The sequence below is a fragment of the Symphalangus syndactylus genome, chromosome 6 (assembly GCF_028878055.3).
Source record: "Symphalangus syndactylus isolate Jambi chromosome 6, NHGRI_mSymSyn1-v2.1_pri, whole genome shotgun sequence".
In the NCBI taxonomy this organism is placed as follows: domain Eukaryota; kingdom Metazoa; phylum Chordata; class Mammalia; order Primates; family Hylobatidae; genus Symphalangus; species Symphalangus syndactylus.
This window is the reverse complement of record NC_072428.2, coordinates 36,160,440-36,187,945: the sequence shown is the minus strand read 5'-3', so window position 1 is coordinate 36,187,945 and position 27,506 is coordinate 36,160,440. Positions and strand designations below refer to the sequence as shown.

The 27,506-nt window shown below is 43.4% G+C and overlaps 1 protein-coding gene across 8 annotated transcripts in view; it reads left to right on the top strand.

Moving 5' to 3' along the window:
* Nucleotides 1–27,506, top strand: part of NAV2 (neuron navigator 2) — a 782,645-nt gene that overhangs the window by 728,539 nt on the left and 26,600 nt on the right. For 6 of the 8 annotated variants that reach the window (XM_055282148.2, XM_055282147.1, XM_063641913.1 and 3 more), the window contains 9 exons: nucleotides 469–492; nucleotides 607–681; nucleotides 9,796–9,879; nucleotides 10,237–10,348; nucleotides 12,290–12,435; nucleotides 15,233–15,405; nucleotides 23,043–23,196; nucleotides 24,373–24,535; nucleotides 25,267–25,367. In XM_055282148.2, the coding sequence (XP_055138123.1) occupies nucleotides 469–492; nucleotides 607–681; nucleotides 9,796–9,879; nucleotides 10,237–10,348; nucleotides 12,290–12,435; nucleotides 15,233–15,405; nucleotides 23,043–23,196; nucleotides 24,373–24,535; nucleotides 25,267–25,367 (1,032 nt within the window). Of the gene's footprint in view, nucleotides 1–468; nucleotides 493–606; nucleotides 682–9,795; nucleotides 9,880–10,236; nucleotides 10,349–12,289; nucleotides 12,436–14,817; nucleotides 14,827–15,232; nucleotides 15,406–23,042; nucleotides 23,197–24,372; nucleotides 24,536–25,266; nucleotides 25,368–27,506 lie in introns of all 8 variants that reach the window. The other 2 variants (XM_055282146.1, XM_055282144.1) reach the window with 1 other exon arrangement.

Here is a 27,506-nt window from a genome sequence, read left to right as displayed (position 1 = left end):
GACCTCAAGTGGTCCACCAACGTCGGCCTCCCAAAGTACTGGGATGTCAGGCATGAGCTACCATGCCCAGCCCTAGACTTTTTTGTTTTTTTTAAAGCTATTCAAATTTAACTAGGCCTCCTGTATTTTTATTTACTAAATCTGACTCATGGCCTTCTTATCACATATCTTCTTCTGAGCACTTTACCTATCACCATCCCCGCCTGGGGAGCAGGGTGGCTCCTCACAACCAAAATGTGGAGGGGTGTTCTCATTCTTCCTAATTTTTAAAAATCATAAGCTGTTTGTATTTGGCCTTTCTGATGGGTCAATTTAATTGAACCAGTTTTTCCAGAGAAATACACCAGAAAAGAAACTAATAAATCTCCCAGACTGATGCAACTCTCTGAATATGGTATTCCCGATAGGCTGGACTACACTATTCTTTGATCCTTAACTGGTCTAATTTCCTTTATGTTTTCTTTACAGCCAGAAGAAAAATGCCAGTCAGAGGTAAGGAACAGCTTTCTGGTTGGATTTCCTCTTTAACTATTGTCAATTATTTGACCCTGCTTACCTTGGAAATGGACTCCCAAAGCATGTAACCCTCTCCCTTGTCATCTTTAGATTCGCAAGCTGCGGCGGGAACTGGATGCCTCCCAGGAGAAAGTTTCAGCTTTGACCACCCAGCTGACAGCAAATGTAAGTACAGACATAGGGCAGTAGCATCGGGAAAGGAAGCACCATCCTTGCCTTCTGAACAGCCTGGAGTCCTCCTGTGCTGAACAAATAGAAGTAGCACATTATAAAGAAAAAGACACAGGCTTTAGCATCATGGGTGTGAATGTCAGTTTGGACACTTACTGGCTTTGTGACTTTGGGTAAGTTCTTGAATCTCAGCTTGCGTGTCCTCATCTGTGTAATGAGGGTGATAGTATTTACATCTCAGTATTGGCCCACAGTCAATGCTTGCAGTATACGAAGTGCTTATTAAAATGTTAATTTCTCTTCCTCTTTCTGAAAATTTTGATTTTAAGGGTGGGGAAAAAAAGCAAAAAGGAAAGAAGGGGGAAGAAAAGAAATGTAGGGCTTCCCAATATGTAGGTAGCTGCTCTGTCATTGTAATATACATGATTATGAGTTTAGGAGATGCTGCCAACCAGCATTCAATTCAACAACTGTTTGCGTGCCAGCTATGCCCTGGGCACTGTGGGTTCAACAGCAGAGCAAGCAGTGACTGACAACTTAACATTCAGTCCCTGGGACAGCAGAGAAACAAACAATTTTGCTATAACATGATGACTATTAAGATAAAGGGAGGAGGTGGTAGTGGGAATATCTAGGGGGAGCACCTAGCTCACTCTTAGTGAGGGATGAAAAAGGGGACAGCTCATCAGATATTGAAAATCAGAAAACTTTTTTAAAAAGGGGGCAGGAAGGACTTCCTGGAGGAGGTGACATCTAATGGATGCTAGGTAGGGGAGAATGCATAGAGATGACAGCATTCTAACCAAAGAGAATAATTTGCACAAAGGTTAAGGAGAAAGATCTTGGTATATTTTGAACTCTCAGTAGGTTGGTGTAATTAGTGTCTCTATGGCTTGGATATGGAGGAGAGGTAAGGGTGGAGAGGGGACAGAAGTAGGGAGGAAGAAGGCATCGAAGAAAGTCAGGGGTCAGATCGCAGTGTCTGAGCTGTTGGGGTGAGCATCCAGGCTTCCTCCTGAAGTTATTAGGCACCTCTCAATGAGTTTTAAGTAAGCAGTGGGTGGGCTCGTTTGCACTTTAGATAGAGGATCAGAGTAGAGGCAGAGGTACCTCATCCCCCACCCCCATCAGCCATGTCTATATAGGCACCCTGATGCACAGCTGTGACCAAGTGAAGGCCGAAGCTCAGAAGGCAGAGCCTGAGGTATGGAAAGGTACTAAGGTGCCTCTGAGGCAAGGCTTGCTGCCCAGGAGTTCACCACCCAGCCTGAGCCCATTGATAAATGTGTTCAAGCCAGACAGAAAGCAACCTGCATGACCACAGCATGCCGTTAAAATGGAAACCAACTTCAAAAGGCTGTCTTCCTTCAACTAGAAAACTGAGCCAGTACCTCACATTAGTCATTCGCATGGAGTTTTTGCCATGGTATTCCCAGCTTGAGCCTTAGTTTACTCAAGGGAACCATTTCTCTTTAAGGTCGGCATGTGACATACCTAGTACAGTGCTTGACTTTAGTTATTAGCTCAGTAACTGGTAGCTGCCCCCATTAATATGTAGTCTCCTAAGTTCTCTTTCTTTTCTGGAAATCTTTGATTTTTTTAAAAACCCTAACATAGGAGACCACAACGTGTTTTGTAATCTTTTATTTTCTTTACCTCTTCTGCCACCAGTAATGCTATCAAAAGAACTTTAAAAACTGATGTGAGAACTTAATTCTGAGGCATAGGTCCTATTCAGAAAAACAGTATTCTATAGATAGGTTCTACTCCATGGGCAGATTCTTCATCTGGATAACTAGGTGTGTAGATTTGAATCCAGAACAAACTCTAGACCCAGCAAGTCAGGGTCTTCTGGGTGTAATCCAAATGTGTGGTTTGACAGCAAACCCCTGTCAAACCACGGTAATTCTGAGCTACTCTCCTAGTTTAAGAGTTACAGATGCCAGTTGTTGCCTTTACTAGTCAACAAATAGTAGTTAACTTACTTTCCGGTGAACTTGGGTTAATTGTTCCAGTACCTCGTGCTGCCACAGGAGCCTCACCCTGGGCCATTTGGAACTCTGCTCTGTTCTAGAAGAGTCAGAGTGAGATCCCTTATATTATTCCAGAAGAGTGTTTTGTTCCTCATAAAAGGCACTGAATCCAGTATTGTTTTAAAGTAAATATTTAGTCTTACCGCACACTGTTGGAAGGGTGAACATGTTTTATTGTCTGCCATCTTTCTTGCACACCAAGCTGTGTTTGTTTTTCTAGGACAAACTACTCAAAGCCACCTTCTCTGAGTGTTTTTATACCACTTGTGTTTGTTTTCCCTGGGAATGTGAGCATGGCACTTGATGAGTAGGCTGTTGTGTGTGGCTCTGAACCAGGCTTGGAACAGCCTCCACAGCCTGTATTTTCATAGTTGTGCTAATGACACAAAGGTAACCCTTTTGCTTAACAGAAAAATGGGATCCTCTGGATCTCCAGAGCAAATGTGTTTTCTTTTTAAGCTTGCAAAAACACCTTCTCAATAGCAGTCTTCATGGGGTCAGGTTTTTTAAATTTTTTTTATTATACTTTAAGTTCTGGGGTACATGTGCAGAATGTGCAGGTTGGTTACACAGGTATACATGTGCCTTGATGGTTTGCTGCACCCATCAACTCGTCATCTACATTAGGTATTTCTCCTAATACTATCCCTCTCCTAGCCCCTCCCACCCCCCAACAGGCCCTGGTGTCTGATGTTCCCCTCCATGTATCCATGTGTTCTCATTGTTCAACTCCCACTTATGAGTGAGACATCCGGTGTTTGGTTTTCTGTTCTTGTGTTAGTTTGCTGAGAATGATGGTTTCCAGCTTCATCCATGTCCCTGAAAAGGACATGAACCCATCCTTTTTATGGCTGCATAGTATTCCATGGTGTATATGTGCCACATTTCTTTATCCACTCTATCATTGATGGGCATTTGGGTTGGTTCCAAATCTTTGCTGTTGTGAACAGTGCTGCAATAAACATGCATGTGCATGCGTCTTTATAGTAAAATGATTTATAATCCTTTGGGTATATACCCAGTAATGGGATTGCTGGGTCAAATGGTATTTCCAATTCTAGATCCTTGAGGAATTGCCACACTGTCTTACATAATGGTCGAACTAATTTACACTCTCATCAACAGTATAAAACTGTTCCTATTTCTCCACATCCTTTCCAGCATCTGTTGTTGCCTGACTTTTTGATGATTGCCGTTCTAACTGACATGAGATTGTATCTCATTGTGGTTTTGATTTACATTTCTCCATATGTTTGTTGGCTGTGTAAATGTCTTCTTTTGAAAAGTGTCTATTCATATCCTTCACCCACTAAATGAGTGGGTGGGTGTTTTTTTTCTTGTAAATTTGTTTAAGTTCTTTGTAAATTTGTTTAAGTTCTGGATATTAGCCCTTTGTCAGATGGATAGATTGCAAAAATTTTCTTCCATTCTGTAGGTTGCCTGTTCACTCTGATGATAGTTTCTTTTGCTGTGCAGAAACTCTTTAATTAGATCCCTTTTGTCTATTTTGGCTTTTGTTCCCGTTGCTTTTGATGTTTTAGTCATGAAGTCTTTGCCCATGCCTGTGTCCTGAATGGTGTTGCCTAGGTTTTCTTCTAAGGTTTTTATGGTTTTAGGTCTTAGGTCTTAGGTTTAATTCTTTAATCCATCTTGGGTTAATTTTTGTATGAGGTGTAAGGAAGGGGTCCAGTTTCAGCTTTCTGCATATGGCTAGCCAGTTTTGCCAACATCATTTATTAAATAGGGAATCCTTTCCCAATTGCTTGTTTTTGTCAGGTTTGTCAAAGATCAGATGGCTGTAGATGTGTGGTGTTATTTCTGTTCTGTCCCATTGGTCTATATATCTGTTTTGGTACCAGTACCACGCTGTTTTGATTACTGTAGCCTTGTAGTATAGTTTGAAGTCAGTGTGATGCCTCCAGCTTTGTTCTTTTTGCTGAAGATTGTCTTGGCTATGCAGACTCTTTTTTGGTTCCGTATGAAATTTAAAGTAGTTTTTTTACAATTCTGTGAAGAAAGTCGTTGGTAGCTTGATAGGGATAACATTGAATCTGTAAATTACTTTGGGCAGTATGGCCATTTTCATGATACTGATTCTTACTATCCATGAACATGGAATGCTTTTGCATTTGTTTATGTCCTCTCTTATTTCCTTGAGCAGTGGTTTGTAGTTCTCCTTCAAGAGGTCCTTCACATCCCTTGTAAGTTGTATTCCTAGGTATTTTATTCTCTGTGTAGCAGTTGTGAATGGGAGTTCACTCATGATTTGGCTCTCTGTCTATTGTTGGTGTATAGGAATGCTTGTGATTTTTCCACATTGATTTTGTATCCTGAGACTTTGCTGAAGTTGCTTATCAGCTTAAGGAGATTTTGGGCTGAGAAGATGGGGTTTTCTAAATATACAATCATGTTATCTGCAAACAGAGACAATTTGACTTCCTGTTTTTCCAGCTGAATACCCTTTATTTCTTTCTCCTGCCTGATTGCCCTGGCCAGAACTTCCAATACTATGTCGAAAAGGAGCGGTGAGAGAGGGCATCCTTGTCTTCTGCCAGTTTTCAAAGGGAATGCTTCCAGTTTTTGCTCATTCAATATGATATTGGCTGTGGGTTTGTCATAAATAGCTCTTATTATTTTGAGATACATCCCATCAATACCTAGTTTATTAAGAGTGTTTAGCATGAAGGGCTGTTGAATTTTTTCAAAGGCCTTTTCTGCATCTATTGAGATAATCATGTGGTTTTTGCATTTGGTTCTGTTTATGTGATGGATTACATTTTTTGATTTGCTTATGTTGAACCAGCCTTGCATCCCAGGGATGAAGCCCACATGATCGTGGTGGATAAGCTTTTTGTTGTGCTGCTGGATTTGGTTTACCAGTATTTTACTGAGGATTTTCACATTGATGTTCATCAAGGATATTGGCCTGAAATTTTCTTTTTTTGTTTTGTCTTTGCCAGTTTTTGGTATCAGGATGATGCTGGCCTCATAAAATGAGTTAGGGAGGATTCCCTCTTTTTCTATTATTTGGAATAGTTTCACAAGGAATGGTACTAGATCCTCTTTGTACCTCTGGTAAAATTTGGCTGTGAATCCATCTAGTTCTGGACTTTTTTTGGTTGGTAGGCTATTAATTGCTGTCTCAATGTCAGAACTTCTTATTTGTCTGTTCAGGGATTTGACTTCTTCCTGGTTTAGTCCTGGGAGGGTATATGTGTCCAGGAATTTATCCATTTCTTCTAGATTTTCTAGTTTATTTACGTAGAGGTGTTTATAGTATTCTCTGATGGTAGTTTGTGTTTCTGTGGAATCAGTGGTGATATCCCCTTTATCATTTTCTATTGCATCTTATTTGATTCTTCTCTCTTTTTTTCTATATTAGTCTGGCTAGCAGTGTATCTATTTTGTTGATCTTTTCAAAAAACAACCTCCTGGATTCATTGATTTTTTTGAAGGGTTTTTTGTGTTTCTATCTCCTTCAGTTCTGCTCTGATCTTAGTTATTTCTTGTCTTCTGCTAGCTTTTGAATTTGTTTGCTCTTGCTTCTCTAGTTCTTTTAATTGTGATCTCAGGGTGTCGATTTTAGATCTTTCCTGCTTTCTCTTGTGGGCATTTAGTGCTGTAAATTTCCCTCTACACACTGCTTTCAATCTGTCCCAGATATTCTAGTATGTTGTATCTTTGTTCTCATTGGTTTCAAAGAACATCTTTATTTCTGCCTTAATTCCGTTATTTACCCAGTAGTCATTCAGGAGCAGGTTGTTCAGTTTCCATGTAGTTGTGTGGTTTTGACTGAGTTTCTTATTCCTGAGTTCTAATTTGATTGCACTGTGGTCTGAGAGACTGTTTGCTATGATTTCTGTTCTTTTGCATTTGCTGAGGAGTGTTTTACTTCCAATTATGTGGTCAATTTTAGAATAAGTGTGATGTGGTGCTGAGAAGAACATATTTTCTGTTGATGTGGGGTTGAGAGTTCTGTAGATGTCTATTAGGTCTGCTTAGTCCAGAGCTGAGCTCAAGTCCTGGATATCCTTGTTAATTTTCTGTTTTGTTGATCTGTCTAATATTGACAGTGGGGTGTTAAAGTCTCCCACTGTTATTGTATGGGAGTCTAAGTCTCTTTGTAGGTCTCTAAGGACTTGCTTCATGAATCTGGGTGCTCCTGTATTGGGTGAATATATATTTAGGATAGTTAGCTCTTCTTGTTGCATTGATCTCTTTACTGTTATGTAATGGCCTTCTTTGTATCTTTTGATCTTTCTTGGTTTAAAGTCTGTTTTATTGGAGACTAGGATTGCAACTCTGCTTTTGTTTATTTTTGTTTTTTTTTTTTTGCTTTCCATTTGCTTGGTAAAAATATTCCTTCATCCCTTTATTTTGAGCTTATGTGTGTCTTTGCACATGAGATGGGTCTCCTGAATACAGCACACCGAAGGGTCTGGGCTCTTTATCCAATTTGCCAGTCTGTGTCTTTTGATTGGGGCATTTAGCCTGTTTACAATAGGAATGCCCGTAACTGGAGTTACGGGTGACAATCAAATGCAGAACTGAAATTAATGGAAATCCAATCATTCACATTTAACTTTGTCAGTCATTTACAATGTGAGGATAGTAAATGTTCTTTTAGACATCCAGGCCCTGGCCTGTTTCCTTTGTCAACTATGTGACTGTCATAAATTGATTGGCTTTGGTTTTGCCACACTCTCCAGGGCAAACTAAAGCATATCTCTTTATTTTAAAATGCAGAGGCACCGTCTCCATGTTTTTTGTTTTTTGTTTATTTTTTTTGAGACAAGTCTCTTCTCTCTCTGTTGCCCAGGATGGAGTGCAGTGGCAAAATCTTGGCTCACTGCAAGCTCTGCCTCCTGGGTTCACGCCATTCTTCTGCCTCAGCCTCCCGAGTAGCTGGGACTACAGGCACCCACCACCATGCCCAGCTAGTTTTTTGTTTGTTTGTTTTTGTATTTTTAGTAGAGACGGGGTTTCACTGTGTTAGCTAGGATAGTCTTGATCTCCTGACCTCAGGATCCACCCACCTTGGCCTCCCAAAGTGCTGGGATTACAGGCGTGAGCCACCACGCCCATCCTGTCTCCATTTTTAATAGAGAGAGAGAGTGCAATCAGAGAGAAGCTAACTATTCTACTTAACATTTCTACTACAAGTAGAAATGCTCCCTGCCAGCGGTTGATTCTAGAGATGTCTTAGCCTCCACCATCCCTGTTTAATGAAGTCTAATAACAGGCCTCTCTTTACCCCTCACATCTCTCCTTAGATTGAAATGTCACTGCGCCTCCTCACAGTGCACGGCAAAAGCTTCTTCCCACCCACCCCCCATGCTTATCCAGCGTTGATTCCTCACTGTGTGTGTCAGTCATCTCCTCCTCTCGAATTTCACAGCATGATCAAATCTCACCCCTGCCCTTCTCATCCCTCTTGTAGCCCACTGTGTTTCTACTCCCCCTGTCTACACCTGTGTTCTCAGGTACTCTCACTCCTCTCGTAGTTTTTCTTGTCACTTTCTCATTCCCAAACCTCCCTCTTTCCCCACAAGTGTCCATGCATTCCTGTGTTTTGCAGTACCTGAACAGTTCATAGACCATTTTCACTGGTCTTGTTTCATTTCACTGAAAATAACCCTGGGAGGAAAACAGATGTTGGTACCATTTCATAGATGAAGCTGAGGCTACTAGGATTAGGTGATTTGCTCTGTGTTATGGGTATTCAGAAGGAACTACAGGGAGAGCTGAAGACCTGTAATCTAAATCCTGTTCCCTTTCCCTGTACTACACTGCCTCCTTCATCTAAGTGCTTTTCTTTTCGATCCTTTAATTGCTCATCCAACGTGTATGATTGAGTGGCTATTTTTGTACCAGCAATGTGTATACAGTAAGGAGCAAGATAGACATGGTGTCAGCCCTCATCAAGTGCACAATCTGGTGATCCTTCTCATCTGCTGCCCAAATGCCTCTCACTCTTGGACATGCCACTATTCCATTATACAAGTAGAGATTGGAGATTAGAAGATCCTAGCTGCCTAATGGCTTCTTCAGTCTATTGCTGGAAATTCCTTAGCATGACTGTTTGAAACAGCTCCATTCTTTATTTTTGGTTTTAATAACGTTACCAGGATTCTCATTCAATCAACTAATACATCACCTACTACTCTGCTTCACGGTCAAAAGCTTAGTGTTGGGGCACAAAGTTACCTCTTACCCTTGAAGAGAGTTGCAGAGAAAGTGGCAGTCAGGAAAATGCCACATTTCTCAATTCTTAAATTTACTCTTTTTTTGTATTTTAACATCTCCGAAAATTAGATCCTATTTTACTTATAACTGGAAACATTTAAAAAAATTCTTAGAAATATAAAATAATAGTACATCTTATGTCATATTCTAACAGAAGTGTATAAAACTACATGAAAGCCTGTGGGAAAGTGTTAACCCCCTGGAGGAACTGGGAAACATTTCTCCGAGGAGGTAGCAGATGGGCCTTTCAGTGGCTATTTATTAACCAGGATTATAACAAGCAAACTATGCCAACCATTTTGTTTGTTCATTCTACTAACATGCTTAATATGAGCCTCTATTGTGAGCTTAGCACTTGGTGAACAGAAGATCATCCTCCATTGTAGTAGAGAAGACAGACATACATTACCAATTACAAGACTGCATGTATTTTTAACTATGATATCTCAAAGTGTATATCAGAAGTACAGTTTGCTTGTGAGAGTGCATATGAGGGTGTCGTGAAAGTATGAGCCGAGAGCTCTTTAGGCAGACGGGTAAAAATTATTAGGCAAGGAATGGGAGAAAGGGTTGAGAGGGAAAAGCATTTCAGGTAGAGGGGAAAAGATGTACAAGGGCCCTAAGGTGGGAAGGAGCACAGGTTGTTTGAGCATGTAGAAGACTGGAGTGACTGGATCCCAAAGAGTGGTGGGGAGTGGGATTCAAGAGGAGGCTGAAAAAGTAGCCTAAATCAATGGACCCACAGGATTTTCATCTTTAAGAGCCAGACACCTTCTAAGCACTCTTGCCTTGCAAGGTAATATAACTGAGGCTGTGTCTTCCCCTCCAGGCTCACCTTGTGGCAGCCTTTGAACAGAGTCTTGGTAACATGACAATCAGGCTCCAGAGTCTGACCATGACAGCTGAGCAGAAGGTAAGGCAGAAAGGGTACTTTAACCCTCCCTACTTGGAGTTAACAGCAAACTTGAAAATACTATTCTTTCATTTCAGATCATTGTGTGGATGTTAATGTACTTCTTGAACTGTTAAAGTTTAATTGTAAGGAGTCCAATCTATTGAGTGAAAATATGACAGATTGATAATGGCATCAATGATAGATCTTGTAGTTATAATCCTACTCTTATGTGTTTGTTTATGCCTGTTGATCCATCTGAAAGGTTTTGTTGAGCTACTTCATTCCCTCTCCTCCTGTGTTGAAGCCGAGTTGTACTTCAGTTGAACTCTGTACAGAATGATTTTAAGCTGACCAATAATTTTTTCTGTGCCCTAGGATTCAGAACTGAATGAGTTAAGAAAAACCATTGAGCTGCTAAAGAAACAGAATGCAGCTGCCCAGGCTGCCATTAATGGAGTAATTAACACACCTGAGCTCAACTGCAAAGGTAAAGTAAGGGAAACAGCCTTTAGCCAGAAGACCTGCCTGCCCTTAGGAGCCCTCCCCTGACATCATATGATGCAACCTCCTTGCTAGAAGACAGTGTCTGCATAATTCAGCTCCATGTCAGGCAGGCAGGACCTGCAAGGCAAATACCTTTAATCAAGTCACTTCTGGCCTCTACAAAGATGGCTATGGTAGTTCATCTTCTTCTCTGATACATCTGAAAAATGGAAGAAAACATGTTTCTATTGGCAGAGTGTTAAAGTGTTTTACAACCCTTAATTTCACTAGCACTTTGATATTTGCATGCTGATGTATGGCGTAAGCTAAACTGAGTTCCTCCCTTATTTGTCCAAGAAAAGATTTCTTTTTTTCTCTGAGACAGAGTCTTGCTCTGTCACCCAGGTTGAAGTGCAGTGGTGCAATCTTGGCTTACTGCAACCTCTGCTTCCCGGGTTCAAGTGATTCTCCTGCCTCAGCCTCCCAAGTAGCTGGGATTACAGGCATGTGCCACCATGCCTGGCTAATTTATGGATTCTTAGTAGAGACAGGTCTTGCCATGTTGGCTGGGCTGGTCTTGAACTCCTGTCCTCGAGCGATCCACTCACCTCGGCCTCCCAAAGTGCTGGGATTACGAGCATGAGCCACCGTGCCCAGCCCAGGAAAACGTTTCTAAGTGAATTATTTTGTCCTTGTGTATCTTGGGGCAATGTAGGAGTGCAGGTGAGTTAGCTCTCATAATAATAATATTAGCAGTAATAGTAATCATAGAAGTAGTATGGAGAGCTAGGATTTATGGAACACTTACTATGTTCTAAGTGCAGTGCTAAGTGTTTCAATGATTTCATTATCTGCTTTTCTTTCTACAACAATCTTGTAAGTGTGATTCTGTTCTTTCCTCATTGTACTCATGAGGACCCTAGTGTTCATAGATGAGAGTCACTTTCTTTTTCTTTCTTTGAGATGGAGTCTCACTCTGTTGCCCAGGCTGGAGTGCAAGTGGCATGATCTCTGCTCACTGTAACCTCTGCCTCCTGCGTTCAAGTGATTCTCCTGCCTCTGCCTCCTGAGTAGCTGGGACTACAGGCGCATGCCACCATGCCTGGCTGGTTTTTGTATTTTCAGTAGAGACAGGGTTTCACCATGTTGGCCAGGCTGGTCTCGAACTTCTGACCTCAAGTGATCTGCCTGCTTTGGCTTCCTAAAGGGCTGGGATTACAGGCATGATCCACTATACCCAGCCGAGAGTCACTTTTTAAGGTCAGGGAATAGGGAGAAACTGAAGTGGGGCTAGAACCTGATGAGTTGGTTTGACCCTACAACCAGTGTTCTCAAAAGACCAGCCTTTAGGTGTAGTTCTGTCCTTATGAGAAAAACTATCTGCAAACTTTATGTCAGATATCACACATTTTCAATATCGGTGTTGTTTAGTCTATTGGGCCTCCTGAAAAAGTGATAATAGCTTTGAAATGGGAAGGATTTGCAAATGAGTTGGCTGGACAGAGTCAAGGGGATAGCACATGGAAGGGCCCGTAGATGAGGCAGGCATGGCACTTCCAAAGGGCTGCAAGAAGGCCACTGTGACAGGAGCCCAGAGAGCAGGAGGGGGGCGGCTAGCAATGAAGGTGCCAACTGCTCAGTTCACAAGCACATTTCCGCACCTATCTAAAGCTTAAGAGCTGGTGTTGGGGAAATTCTCCCTACACCTCCCTTGACTTCTGTTTTGTAAAGTGGGGAGAGATACACCTCATTTAATTGACTGAAGAGGGCAATGCACTCACCTATTCAAGGATCTTAGAAACAGCTGTAGGGAACAGAGATGATGTATATGTGGAAGACACCCAGTAGTCCTCAGGTGGGTGGGTTTTGCTTAAAGGGCAAAATCCTGAGATAAAGAATAGGGCTCAGGCTGGCAGCTGCTGATACACCCTGCCTTGGTCTTCAGGAAACGGCACTGCCCAGTCTGCAGACCTCCGCATCCGCAGGCAGCACTCCTCAGACAGCGTCTCCAGCATCAACAGCGCCACCAGCCACTCCAGCGTGGGCAGCAACATAGAGAGTGACTCAAAGAAGAAGAAGAGGAAGAACTGGGTGAGTGCACACCCACTCTCCTGGGGACTGACGGACAGAGTCAGTTGCAGAACTGGCTGCTGCATCCCCCCAGATAAAGTCCAGCCCAGCTACTATCTGTGGAACATAGCACTTTGGGAGTAGATCCCAGGAAATGGTCTGTGGGTGGGTTTTTACTAAAATCAATATTGTACTCAGCAAAACACTAGAATCTATAACATCCCTACCACCTTGTATTTTTTTCTCTTTCATGAGACTTTTCATAAAGTACTCATCTTTCATTTCATATATGTGTCATTTCTTCCTCATTATATGTTGGCCACAAAGTTTCAGGTACTAGAGCAAAGTTATTCTTAAATGATTTCTTCATAGATCCAAAATAATTTTTTGAGCATATTGCTAGTTATCCCATCTTTAGCTATAATCATTATCTATTTATTTACACAAATGCCTAGGGATAGCATCAAACCAACCCTGTCTTTGAAAACTTTTTGACCATGTCCTATAAATAAAAGTTTCCTAATGTCAGTGTTAGAAGTTAGCAAGTAGTTCTAAACCAGGGGTTGTACTTCAAATAGCAAGTTTAATAGAATCAGTCTCCATTACAGTGTTTCTCCATGTGTTCATAATCCCAATGAGTTATTTGAATTTCTGTACAGTGGTGCCTTGAGTGGTTTTTTCCACTCTCCCGGAAAAATTCCACCCCCCACTCTCCATCCAGTTTTTTAGTTCTTCTTTAAAGGCTATAGAGCTCTGACTGAGATTTGCTATCCCTTGTCTTCAGTGCAAGAATATCTCAAGTTGATCTGGAGTTGACCAGTGGCTCCTGTTCCCCATTTGTGCTGACGGCATCCTGTTTCACTAAGTAGCTTCAGTGTCCTCATTCATTCTGTACACTTCTCACTCATTTTGTGTTATCTTGGATGGGTGGCAAGGTCTAGTGATACAGACGTCAGGGATTTAGTGATTTTGGTTGTCAATGACTTGCACTGGAAGCAAGCTAAAAAGCCAGTTTAGTGTGACCCTCTCATCTTTCTGATTAAATTTTCTTTTTTAAGTTACTAATGGCTCTTAGTCAACTTATTTGTTATGACTAAACACAGATAGGATTAATTCATATTGCTGTCTCTAATATGCAATCAATAAACATGGTCTGCTTTGATTTTCAAAGTGAGGAGAGAGATATTTTCTATGAAAAATAATGGTTATTCCATTTTCTTCAAGAAATAAAACTTGCTTATGTTGCTTTAAGACAACTCCCGGTTATCAGTCAAATCAGGGAAGATGCATAATTGGCATCCTCAGCTAATCCCAAAGCTTAGCTCTGTCTGATCTTTGTAATCTCCTCTTCCACCTGGCTTTTCACCAGAGGTAGAGGCAAGGATTTCAGCTGATGGCTTGTGTCCCTAATCCTTCTGTTTCTGTGACTGCTCTCTGGAAATATTATCAAAGGTAGGAAATGGGAGAGAAAAGGGATCTAGATTTGCCCACAAGCTCGACATGCGGTTTATTATAGATGAAACCTGTTGATGGGAGGAAAATCTCATCAGTTTTTAGAATGGCCTGTTTTCTGAATTTTTCAGTGGCTAAGAAAACCCCTGGAATGTATTTTCACAAGGAAAAATGACTTTAGAAAAAGGAAATTACTTTTAAAAGGCCTGTTTTCAAGATGAAACATTAGTTTTTGGCCTAGAAAAATCTGATTATGGCTTTCAGAGAAGACATTGCATTTTAATTCTTTATGTTCTCATTAAAATGTTTAGGTCTCCACTTCCTGCAACAGATTGGGGGGAAAAGAATTTTCAGATCCATCTCATAATCTGGGGAAATTGTGATATACTAGTTCCTTTTCCCCCCATATGGTTAATAAATTCCTTTAAAATAACCATTTTCTGAGTAACAAGTGAGATGGCTAATTCACTGCTTATTAGATTATCTTATATACACAAATAGCAGAAACTCCTAAGTGGATAGGTTAAGGAGCTATGCAGCCATCCAGGGCCAATGTAACAGTGAAGCTAGAATTGCTCAAAAAAGAAGACATCCTCTCCATCCTCCCCAAAAATTTAAAGCACAGAGAGGTGACTGACAAGAGAAAAGAAGAGAATGAGAAGCACAGGAAGGTGGGGGGCAGCCATTTCAGCGAGACAGGGAAAAGCTGGAAGAACTGGAATTGTAGAGGACTCCCCAACCTGCTATTCCCTTCCTTTCAGAAGGGAGGAACATGCCCCCAGTGCTTTTAAAGATTTGTGCGCCTACTGGAAATCTCCCCTGTGTGTGATGTTTATTATTAGCCATGTTGTGTCTGAAAGTCCAAAGCTTTCCCTGTCACTGGCTTTCTCTGTTAAAAAATTGTCTTTTTTCCTCCCCCTTCCCCATTTTTGCTTGCATTTTCTCTGGCAGGTCAATGAGGTAAGCAAGACCAACTTTAATATCAGATACCAAGCTAACCCATCCATTGATATGACTAACCTCATCCGCATCCATCACCGTGTCTGAGCATCCTGCTTTGTTGCTGTGTAACCTCATCTTCCCAACATCCATCTGCTGAGCCAGGCTCTGTCTTGCTGTTGGCATCTAGTCTTGAACCAAGAGTAGGCATGGAATGTTACCCACAGGTGCAGTCCCTCAAGCTGGCAACACCAGATAACTCTTCTTCCCTTAATGCACTGATTCAAAAGAGCTCTTGGGAACCTCTTCCATTGGTGGGGGGAAAAACATGGGACAATTAATTGCTTTTTCATATGCATGTCTCTGTTTTGCCAAGGCCTAAGCATTGGTTGTCCCCGCTGCAAGACTGACAGTCTTGTATATTCAGTTACGCAGCTCCTTCAAGCAAGCTTTCGGGAAGAAGAAGTCCCCCAAATCTGCGTCCTCTCATTCAGACATTGAGGAGATGACGGATTCTTCTTTGCCTTCCTCACCAAAGTTACCACACAATGGGTCCACAGGTTCCACCCCACTGCTGAGGAATTCTCACTCCAACTCCCTGTAAGTCTGTCTGTCTAGTCAGATAACATCTTTGGCCCCTGAGAACCCTCTCCAGTAGGAATGGCTAGGAGTCCTGTTATGACACATCTGCTCCTTGGGACCCTTTATGCTTTGCTTTAATAGGACTGTGCATGTTCTTTCAATGCTTTAGGACTGGGAAAGTTGAAAGAGAAAAGAAACTTAGGTTTTCGTTCTGACAGTGTCGATATCCATAACTAGCCGGTTGGCCTTAAGCAGGTTACTTAAGTTCTGTTTGTTTCCATACCTTTATATGTCAATTTGGGCTGATGGTTTTTGTGTACATATCCTAGCCCTAAGAATTGAACGAGATAAATGGATATACAGGAGCTTGCTTCCTGCAGCAGTAAGAAAGGCTGGCCCTGCCCAGTAGGGCTGAATTTCTTTTGAGACCATGGTGTACCAGGTCTAGAATTAAAGAACTGGAGCACAGGTAGTGTGCAAGGAAAGTTACCAGCGAGATGAGACAGTGCATGAGAGAAGAGGGAAGTCATGGCCAGGGTCAGGACAGCCACTGAGACAGGGTTAGAGAAAGAAGTTTGGTTGTATAAACTTCAGTTTCCTCACTAGTAAAAATAGGGTTCATTATATCTACTTCACTGGATTCTTGGGAAGGCCAAGTTAAATACTATGCATGAAGGGCCTTTTCCATGCTGTTCATCTTTCTTCATTCTCAGGGGGCCAGGTCTGTGGAGCTGACCCTAAGTCCACTTAACCAGCCAGCCCACTGAAGACAGCATAAGGGTCTTAAGGCCCTGCCTTAGCGGCTTACCAGATGGGTAGAGGGAGTAAGGCAAAATCAGCCTGTCCAGAGGCCAGGTCTTTGTAGTATACCAACTGCATGGGAGTGGAAGAGAGGAAACAGAGGATAGTAGGGTTATGACCTTTGTTTTGTTTTGTTTTTGTTTTTGAGATGGAGTCTTGCTCTGTCACCCAGGCTGGAGTGCAGTGGCATGATCTCGGCTCACTGCAACTTCTGCTGCCCGGGTTCAGGCAATTATCCTGTCTCAGCCTCCCGAATAGCTGGGACTACAGGCGCATGCCACCATGCCTGGCTAATTTTTGTAGTTTTAGTAGAGACGAGGTTTCACCATATTGGTCAATCTGGTCTCGACTCCTGACCTCAGGTGATCCACCTGCCTCAGCCTCCCAAAGTGCTAGGATTACAGGTGTGAGCCACTGCACCCGACCAGGGTTATGAGTTTTAAGCAACCTCACCCACTATTGAAACATGGCCCTGTCAGGGTCTCTGCTTTACTGAGTTAGATGATCAATTCCTCTTTTCTTGGGGAGCACCGTAGTAAGAGGTAGCCACAGGGATGTGGACTTCCTGCTGCTATGGGTGAGGGTAAAACTGAATTGGGGAAGGAAGAAGGGCACTGAGGGACTGGACTTTGGTTTGGCCCTGTAGTGCCCAGCCCAGTGCCCTGTGTTATTTTGAGTGAAGAGTTAGACAAATGACTGAGAGGGTGTGTCCTCCTCCATCTGCAGAGTGCCTAAGGAAGGAGTAAAGAGCCAGTTGCCTGTGACTCTCACACATGCCATCATCCCAAAGCATCCCGACTCAGTTGTCTCCTGACCAGGAGAAAAAAACTCATCATGTCTTCTTTATTTATTGATTTAAACTTTTTATATAGCAACCTGTGTGAGCAGAGCACTATTCCAGATGTTCTGAAGAGACCAAAAAGATGTCAACCAAGCCAGGTGCAGTTACTGTCGCCTGTAATCCCAGCGCTTTGGGAGGCCAAGGAGGGAGGATTACTTGAGGCCAAGAGTTGGCAACCAGCCTGGTCAACATAGTGAGACTCTGTCTCTACAAAAAAAAATTTTTTTTGATCGGTCAGGCATGGTGTTGCATACTTGTAGTCCCAGCTACTTGGGAGGCTGAGGTAGGAGGGTCACTTGAGCCCAGGAATTTGAGGCTGCAGTGAGCTGTGATCACCCTGTACTCCAGCCTGGGTGACAGAGTAAGGCCATGTCTCTATTTAAAAGAAAAAAAAGTTAAACAGATTCTCCACCCCTGAGAAGAGTAAATACTAGTGGAGACATGACACAGTACAGTTCATTCTACTCCTGAACTTTCACTCTGAAGGCCCCATTCTCAGTTGTGGTTACGATAAAGTACAAGACAAAGTTCCTACTCATGGACCCTATACACCAAGAGAGGAGATGAATGTTTGTTTAAACAAATAAATCCTGAATAAACTAGGAAAATTAGAGAGTGCTAAGGGCTAATGCTGTGAATTAAAACAGTGCTGAGACACAGAGTACCTTGGCAGCAACTTTAGATGGGGTGGTCAGGAAAGAGCCCTCTGAGTAGGTGACATTTCAGCTGAATCTGCATGCCAGGGGTAGCCACTGGGTTAGTTTCAGCGGGTAACATTAGCTGCTGTAACAAACGCAGCCCAACGCTCAGCAGCTTTACATATGACTGTTTATTTCTTGCTCACTCCAAACCCAGTGCAGATAGTCCTAGTCAACAGGTGGCCTGCCCTCTAGTGATGTAGGCACCGAGGCTCCCGCCATCCACAGGGCCCAGTCATCTGCTCAATGTTCTGTGTCCAGCCAGTGGGCGTGGGGGTGTGGGGAGTGCAGAGGAACCTGCAGGAGGGTTTTTAAGGACCAGGCCTGGAAGAGGCTTATGTCGCCTCTTCCCAAAGTCCACTGACCAGGACTCAAAGCCATACCACCCGCAGCAGAAGTGAAGGAGGAAATGGGCTTTGGTGAACACATAGCAGCCTCTGCCACCCCAGCCTCCCAATGAGCAGGGCAGTCTTCCTGACCCAAAAAATAAATAACACAAGGAGCCTGATGTAGAAACAGGTTTGATGTGTCTGAGAGAGAGAGGGATGGACAGCGTGACTACCCACATATGCGAAGAGGCTACAGCCACAGACATAGTCAGGGCCTGGAACATGCAAGCCTTTGAAGTGAATTTGCATCCGATTTCATGTATAATGGGTGGGTGTGGTGAAGTTTGAAACAGGAATATGAGATAATGTGAATCTACAAAGATCAGTCTCTGTTCTGTGTGTAAGGAATATGGGGAAGGGAGATCACCCAGGGGCTCTTAGCCACTCTGGCCCACTTGTTCTTTGAACATTCCAATCACATTCTCCACCTCAAGGCCTGTGCCCTTCCCGTGTCCTCTGCCTGGTATGCTCCTCCCTCAGATATGTATTTCCTTAGGTCTCTGCTCAATGTGACTTAATGGATAAGGCCTTGCCCATTCACTTGCATAAACCAACATTCCACCATGAGCCAGTGCTCCCCATGGTCCCTTTGCCCTGCTTCATTTTTCCCCATTGCACATGTTGCCCCCTGACACCTGACATAGAGGTTTTCCTTGATTATTTGTTCTCTGTCCCCCACCCCAACCCCAGATCTACAGTAGAAGCTCCGTGGAGGTAAGTACTCTATTGGTTTTGCAGGCACTCAAATATTTGGTGGAATGAATGAGCCACTGATAACAGTGGTGAGTCCTGGGTGGATTTAGGATATATTCTTGAAGAAAAGTTGACAGTGTGTGGTAATGGATCAGATATGAGTGCAAGGGAAAGAGGAGAGCCATCCTGGGATATTCCTAGATTTACAACTTGAGTACCTGGGATGAGTGAGAGACACAGAGAGGGCAGAGTGAAGAGTTGGAGCACTACTTTGGTTACATTAAATTTGAGATGCCAGCAGACATCCATATCCAGGTCAACCAGCCTGGACTTCCTAGAGGTGTAGATTTGGGAGACACAGACTCATTGGTGGTGTCGAAAGCTGGGTAACTGGAAGAGTTCTCCAAGGGGTTGAATGAAGACGAAGATGATCAGAGGGCAAGAGGACTGAGCTCTAGTGCACTCTGATATTTGAAGTTCAGAAAGAGGGAGTTACAGCTGCCGGCCAGCAAGGTGGGAGGAAACCCAGCAGCAGAGAGGAGAAACTGTTGCTGGAGGGAGTAGGAACGCGGCCAGATGCTGCTGGGCGGTCAAGTAAGATGAGCAGAGAGAGGTGGTGATGCACTCAGCTGTGCAGGACCATGGCAGAACTATCCTCCAAGCCACTCTCCCCAGAGGAATCGGGCGGGGTTGACTCCTGGCTCCCCAGCCCTTTTCTTACATTCCACAGCATCCATGCACACTGGAGATGTTTGTTTTTGGTCTCGTTTTCCAAAGGGTAGGCTGAGAGCAAATGCTTGTTTCCAACCTCGAAGGGTTTGTAAGAATGTGCAAATCTAGATGTGAGAGGGAGTTCAAAGACAAAACCATAGGCAGAGGAGTCGGGCTTAGGAAATTCCCCAATCCGTGGGCGAAAGGAATGGTAGTTGTGGTAAGGCAACGTTTTCCCACACTCGAGGCATTTTAAAATTAGGTATGCCACCAGCCCTGACTGTGGACAAGACAGTGGAAAAAGGCTTGAATCACAGTTAAGGGACTGAGTAGGAAAAAACACACATAAGGTGTTTTCAGTGAGCAGTTTATGAAGTGGACAAGCATGTATTGGGCGCCTAGTGGGTATAGTTCAGGAACACAGGCTCTAGAGCTGAGCAGACCTGCCAGGTTTGAATCTGCCTCTATCATTTTTAAATAGTGCAGTCTTGGGCCTGTTTGTCTCCATGTCTCTGCCTCCCCATTTTAAAACTTGAGATAATTACAGTACCTCTTCATGGAGTGAGTATTGTACAAAGGAAATGGAGTAATATACTTCAAATGCCTAGCCCATTTGTTTAGGTATTCCATAAGCATTTGTTAGGTACCCATTATGTCAATGTGATCAGATGCCAGAAATGATGCAGAGAATAACCCTGGTCCCTGAGGAGCCAGCAGCCAAGCAGAGGTAATATGTTAAGTGAAATGAAATTATCAGCAATATAGCATAACTAGTCAGGGAAGGAACTAGGGGAGAAGGCTCTGTCTTGGACATTAGGATTAGGGACTAAAGCTTAGTTAAGGCTGCTGCAAAAGAAGTGTTTTCTTTTTTTTTTTTTTTTTTTTTTGAGACAGAGTTTCGCTCTTGCCTCCCAGGCTGGAGTGCAGTGGCGCGATCTTGGCTCACTGCAACCTCGACCTCTCAGGTTCAAGTGATTCTCCTGCCTCAGCCTCCTGAGTAGCTGGGATTACAAGTGCCCACCACCACAGCTACACCACCCAGCTAATTTGTGTATTTTTAGTAGAGACGGGGTTTCGCCATGTTGGCCAGGCTTATCTTGAACTCCCGACCTCAAGTGATCCACCTGCCTCAGCTGGGATTACAGGCGTGAGCCGCCACGCCGGGCCAAGAATGTGTTTTCAACATCGTGTCTACGTTATAGGGCATCTGTCTCATGAGGCCTCATCATTGTGTGTTTCTGAGAGCTGGCTGATTCTGGAGGAGCATAGGGAGGACAAAGTCCTCCCAACACAGACTTTCTTCATTTCAGTTTGGTACCATTTGTAAAGTCAAGGGTTTGGGCCAAGCTCTACAAAGTAACCCATGTGATACGTTCCACAACGTGAGTGCCAAGAAGGTATTTTCTCTCTTGCTGAGAGCTTTATGGGAAAAGGGTGCAGATCAGGTGAAGATGACTTGAGCAAGTTGCCTTATCGTGGAGTGCTGGACAGACCAGCCTCACATGGTGTCAGCCAGAACAGACTGTTCTCTGCAGTGAATCTGAGCCTTCAAGATCTGTGTAGGACATGATTTGGCTAAGAAGGGAGTATCACAGTGGAATTTTGTTCAGACTTGACACTCCATTTAAACCAAGAAACCATAGTCTTCTCAAGATAGACCCAGTTTTTGCAAGCTCCTCCTGCAAACCTCCCAAACCAAAGAAAAAAAAAAAAGCATGGTTCTGTCAGTAAACCTCACAAACCACAGGCTATTCAAAGTACAGAGAGCTGAGAAAGAAAGGATGCTGCAGATTCTAAAGACATTTCTCTCTCGCCCTTTTAGTCCTGAATCTATTGGCTTCAGTCTCTCAAAAGTGTGAGATGGAAATAATTAGATCATTTTCAGGAGTTCTTTGGGTTTTTCAATAAGATTTTGAAGCTAAGAATCTTTCTTGGTAACTGGTAACTTTTAAAAACATAAGGTGGTTTTACTGTGTCTCTCGAATCAAAAAAGTTGAGGTTCAGGTCAAGAAAAGAGCAACAGAAACATTTGGCTATTCAAGTGTTAAATTTTCCTTCCAGTTCTTTCTGCCCCTGAAATACAATTTCATCTCTTTTAACAATTTTATAAATCATTTTCCTTTGGGAATTAAAATTTCCACACCCTCACCCAGTTTTACAGGTCAGGTTTTGTTTGGCCCCAAACCCAGAGCTTGGGTCTTGGAGAGGAGACTCGTGTGATCATTTATTTCTGCAGAGACCACATGCTCATCATCTCCTTTAGACATAATCGGCTTCAGCTTTGTAACTTTATGAACTTGAGAATGGGGGTGTTCGGGGTTGTTTTTCTGTCTTCAGTCCAAGAAATGTCAAAGCTTTCTATTCTGGAGCACCCAGTAACCCAGATGCTAAGATCGCTGAAACTCACACAACTATTTTTTTTTAAGAGAACTATCTTTCTTAACATTGCAGTTCATCACGACTTTTATGATCTTCTACTTTGTGCTGATTTGCCAGGTGTTTGAAGAGCAAACCTAAGTAATTAAGAACCCTAACCTAGAAGAACCACCTCTTCAGAAAGAGGAACTCAACAGGGTCCCATGGTGACCTTGACCTGGTGTGCAGCAGAGAAAAGAAGATAATTAGCCAGGCTGTTGCAGAGTTTTCAGATACAACTTTGGCTTGCATGTCACACCGTCCCGTCTGTTCTCAAACTCCCTGAAGAGGTTTCCCTTCTTGCCCTGAGTGTGTTAAGCAGTGTGGGGGCTGAGAGAACTAAAGAAGGTTGATCTGTCTAGCCACTTTTAGGGGAGTGAGTTTTCAGAATGTGATCAGGAACAGATTAACACCTTCCACGCCTATCTTTAGGTTTCATCCCCATTTTGGCAAATAAAAATCACCCCTCAGTTGTTTAACAAAGGAGTTTCTAATCTTTAAAACAGAAAGCTGACCCTGCTTCTCTGAGTCGGTTTGGAACTCAAGGGCGTGTGGTGTCATGGAAGCCCAGCTGTGTACACATGGTCGGGGAGGGGGTTATCAAACTGGAAGGTTACTGCTCTCTTTTGCTAGCTCCTGCTTATCCCTGTATTACTGGAATTTTGCTGAAAGGCACACCGAAGCCATTCTGATTGCCAGAGCTCAGCAAAGAAAGAATGTAGAGAATGAAATCTTGTCTCTAAAAAAAAATAAAAATAAAATTTAAAAAGTGAAACCACAAAAAGCAGGAAAAGAGTGAAAGACAAAAATAGGAACAAAGAAAAAGGACAACAAACAGAAAAGTAACAGTACGGTAAATAATAATCTAACTATATTAATGATTTTAAACATCAGTGGTCTAAATAAACCAATTTAAAGAAGAAAAAAAGAATACAGAGAAGGAATAAAGTCTGTTTTCAGGCGCTTTTGGTATTGTCACCTCCAGGAAGCACCAGGCAGCTGGTTATTCACAGTTACTGCTAGACAAACCTGATGATTGATGTGGACCAGTGTTCAGCAGGGGACTAAAAGGAGCTGCTTTCATCAGTAACATTCCTCTTTCCCTAGGATTTCAGAATGCATGGATAGTGAAGCTGAGACTGTCATGCAGCTCCGAAATGAGTTAAGAGACAAGGAGATGAAGCTGACGGATATCCGCTTAGAAGCTCTCAGTTCTGCCCACCAGCTGGACCAGCTCCGGGAGGCCATGAACAGGATGCAGGTGAGAGCCCAGGCGCATGGGCTGAGCTCAAGGCTGTCTATGAAGGAGCTCCCAGAGGCTGCTCTCCACTAAGCCCTGAGGGCTACATCAGAATGTGGTGGCAGCCCTCGCTTTCCCAGCCTCTATCTCTTTTCAGTCCCTCCCACACATTGCTCAAAGACCAGTCTTTTGGAAGAATAAGAGTACCCATGTTCTTCCTTTACATAATACTTTTAATGATTCCCCTGGTGCCTGTGGCATGTGGTACAGTCTCCTTCACCTGGCCTTCAAGGCCTTCTGCAGGGTCCTTTCCACTGTTAATCCACACCACCCTCCCCAGCTCCTCTTCCCAGAATCTACTCGCCAGCCAGATGGAGTCACTGACTGCCCCCTTTGCATCCCTGGGAATTCCTCTTTCATATTGTTCCTTCCACTGGAAATATTCCTCTGCACATCCAAGTTAGACCCTTCCCTTAATGCTCGGCCTGATGCCTTTCCAAGTCTTGCAGCTGGAGAGTTAGTACCTTAATCTGAGTATTCTTGTAGATTTGTTCTTACAGCCCCTCCCACCTTCTGCCATGGAGTGAAGACATTTGGGTCTTCTGGGCTTTTTGCATACCTTTCTCTGGACATAGCACCAATGCCTTGCACACTGTAGGTTCTTCATGAATATTCATAGAATGAAAGATACCTCTGGAGTCTGCTGGGACCTTAATGGAGTCAGTGTTTCCCAAAGGAGGTTCCCTGAAACACTCTTTCCATGAGAAGCTCTATGAAAAGAGAACATCTCGATCAAATATGTTTGGAAAATGCTGCACACCATGTGCCTCTCTGTTCGATTCATGGCGTAGAGGAGCTCATTAAAGATTCTGAGAAGTCCTGCAGGAAAGAAGCCTGTAAAAGCCAGAGTTGCACAAACCTCTTAGATCATAAGACTTTTTCACTTAACCCTCAAGCAGCAGGGTTGCATTTCAGAGGTATTTTGAAAGGCCTGTTCTCTGAATGAATGGACCTCCCATGGCAGCATGTCTTGTGTCTACAGCAGGGGCAGCAAACACTGCTGAATCTGAGGGTGTTGTTCGCCTTGGGTGGGAGACCAGCCTGGCTTCTGCAGGGAACTTTCAGATCCTTCCTTCAAAAAAATCTTGTTCACATTACTTCTGCCTACTAACGGAGCTTCTCCATTACTCTTTGCAGAGTGAAATAGAGAAGCTGAAAGCCGAGAATGATCGGCTGAAGTCAGAGTCTCAAGGCAGTGGCTGCAGCCGGGCTCCTTCCCAAGTGTCCATTTCTGCCTCCCCGAGGCAGTCCATGGGCCTCTCCCAGCACAGCTTGAACCTCACTGAGTCAACCAGCCTGGGTGAGTGGCCTACAGGGTTTGGGGGCAGGAATGGACCTACAGCTGGCACCCTGATCTCTAAGAGAGAGCCCCAAAATAAGCAGATCAACAGATCAAATGGAGAGGCAACAGGCGTGTGTGCACTTGGGGTGTGTATGTGTCTGGGTGTGAGTCTGCTACCAACATGAGCCCAGCCGTTAGACTGCTCTCATGCTTTGCTCCAGCACCCCAAATTCTCTAAGCCCTGAGCTTGGATCCCCTCGCCCACCATGCTGAGTTCTGTTTGATCCATTTTAAGAGGCTGACCTGCAAGCTGAATGCTGTACACAAACCCCACAGTAGCAGGTCCCAGTTGGGGCAGTGGCTTGGTCTGTGATCATCCTGCCTTCAGGATGGATTCCAGGCTGGCGCAACCATCAGTGAACACAATCTAGGTTTTCTTTGTAAGCGTATTAAGGCTGATGCTTTTATTTTTTATCCATGATGCTGCTGTTGCTGTTGTTTTGGTTGAGTCTCTCCCTCGCACTTCCATCCGGCAAGGTGCATTGTCAGCCTGCTGGTTCTTTGGTTGGTCCACCATTGGTTTCTGTGATTGCATTCTCCATTTTTCCCTCTCCTCTTCCCCTACCCCCCAACCCCCTGCACCCTGACACCTGTTTGTCCCGCTGCTGTGCCAACCAGCAGCGGGGGTGTCAGGAAGCTGGCTTTGCTGTTCCCATGTGCCTAAGGCTGTTGATGTTTTCCATTCGCAGACATGTTGCTGGATGACACTGGTGAATGCTCGGCTCGGAAGGAAGGAGGCAGGCATGTTAAGATAGTTGTCAGCTTTCAGGAGGAAATGAAGTGGAAGGAGGTTAGTTGGATCCCTTTCCCTGCTCTGCCTGTCCCTCCCCCAGGTAGAACTACCTAGCTTAGTGATCTAATTGTAAAACCTCTATCACCTCAGAGCCTGAGGTGATTTGGAAATATTACTAATGCTTCTCTTAACTAACCATAATCCCTTGCAGCATTCTGACACAAGTAAAGTGTGCGAACGGCATTTCCCTTTCTCGTGTGCTTGAAAGTCTAATAAAGAATACTAAAAATGGTCCCACGTTTCACTTTCATGTAATTAACTAAATACTAACATCCATTGGAAAGGGCCTTTCTGAATCTAATATACTCCCAAAGCACTTCAGAGGCAGCTATGCACATTCAGCATGTAAGGTGCAGAAATAAGCTGACCACATGCAGCAGACCAAGAGCACCAGTTTTATCGATCAGCAGTCACCAAGAGTAGACATCTTGGTAGACATCAAGGGACGGAGATGCCAAGCCCTGGGAGCATGCAGGTGGCTGAAGATAGAGCTAGTGGGGCGTCCTGACTCCCCAAGGCTGGGGAATCTGAGTTTTCCTAGTACGGTTTCTGTTCACTTCCAAAGTCTAGGAACTTCCAGAGTCTATACCACTGCCAGACACTATTTTGGGATGGGGGCTAGAGTTGATATTGAAAGTTGAATTTTAGCCAGTGATTAAAACCCAGTGATGCTTTGAATGACTATTTCTCGAATAAATGTGAAAAGGCCTCATGAGTCACCATTTCAAGTTCCCTTGAGTTTTTTGTTTGTTATTTCTTAGTATTTCTAGCCAACATGCTATTGTAGTTTCAGACAGCTAGGGAACCCACAGAACAAAGCGTCTGCAGCCAGACCTTTCTTAGGGGATTCAGCTTTGTGGCTGGCTTGCTAGCCTCACTATAGGGGGTAAGCTCAGCATTTTGGCACTTCCATTAGCATCATCTAGCCATGAAATATACAATAGATAGCTCCATTTTCAAAACATAGCTAGTAAAGTGATGGACTATTAGGGGAAACTCATTCTTTTTTATTTTCTTTTTCTTTCTTTCTTTTTTTTTTTTTGGAGACAGAGTCTCACTCTGTTGCCCAGGCTGGAGTGCAGTGGTGCGATCTCGGCTCACCGCAACCTCTGCCTCCCAGGTTCAGGCGATTCTTCTGCCTCAGCCTTCCAAGTAGCTGGGACTATAGGTACCTGCCACCACGCCTGGCTGATTTTTGTATTTTTCGTAGAGATGGGGTTTCACCATATTGGCCAGGCTGGTCTCAAACTCCTGACCTTGTGATCCACCTGCCTCGGCCTCCCAAAGTGTTGGGATTATAGGCGTGAACCACCACACCCGGCTGGGAAACTCATTCTTACAGTAAATGCAGGTTATACCTTGTGGACTATGTATTCTTGTGGACTATGTATTCTAGTGATTGTCAATATGAACAGATAGAGCATACCTTTTACAAAAGTTTACAAGTCACCTTCAAAAGTTATATTATTCTGCATCACTACAGCATCCAGGTGAGGTTGGTTGACCAGGGATTATTATCCTCATTATATAATCGAGAAACCCAAGACCCCAAACATTACTTATTTGAAGCCAGGGGCAAGTGGTGGGGTCAGATCATGACACTGCAAGACTGGTGCTCTTTTCTCTGCCGATTTTGCTTAGCGGCCATATGACACCTCCCCCACCTCTGCCCAACCACGCTCCTGACTCTACATCCTTATGAGCATGTAAAAACCCAATATTATGGCATGTTCTACTATCGGCTTTTCTTTTATCAGTGTGATCTGGTTAGCTGCCACTATGCAAAGCCCTGTGAACAGAGATGCAAAAGAGTTAGAAAAGGATTGTTTTGAAAGTATTCTTCCCAGAGTTTTACTAGTTTTCTTAGTCGCACGTTTTAAGTTTTAACAAGAATAAAAACAATAAATGTTATTTAAAAACAAGAAAGAAGAAAAAAATAGAAACACATTTTGTCCTGACAATGTTTAAGATCTAGTAAGGAGGTAAACTTGATATGCAAAACTATGACAGAAATACCTAAAACTAATATAAATCAGCACAGAATATATCATTATATAAGTTATGTACAGAATTGCCAAAGCAATTTAAGCTCTGAGCCTGGTGGGGTTAATCACTGAAGGCTTCCTGGAAGAGGTG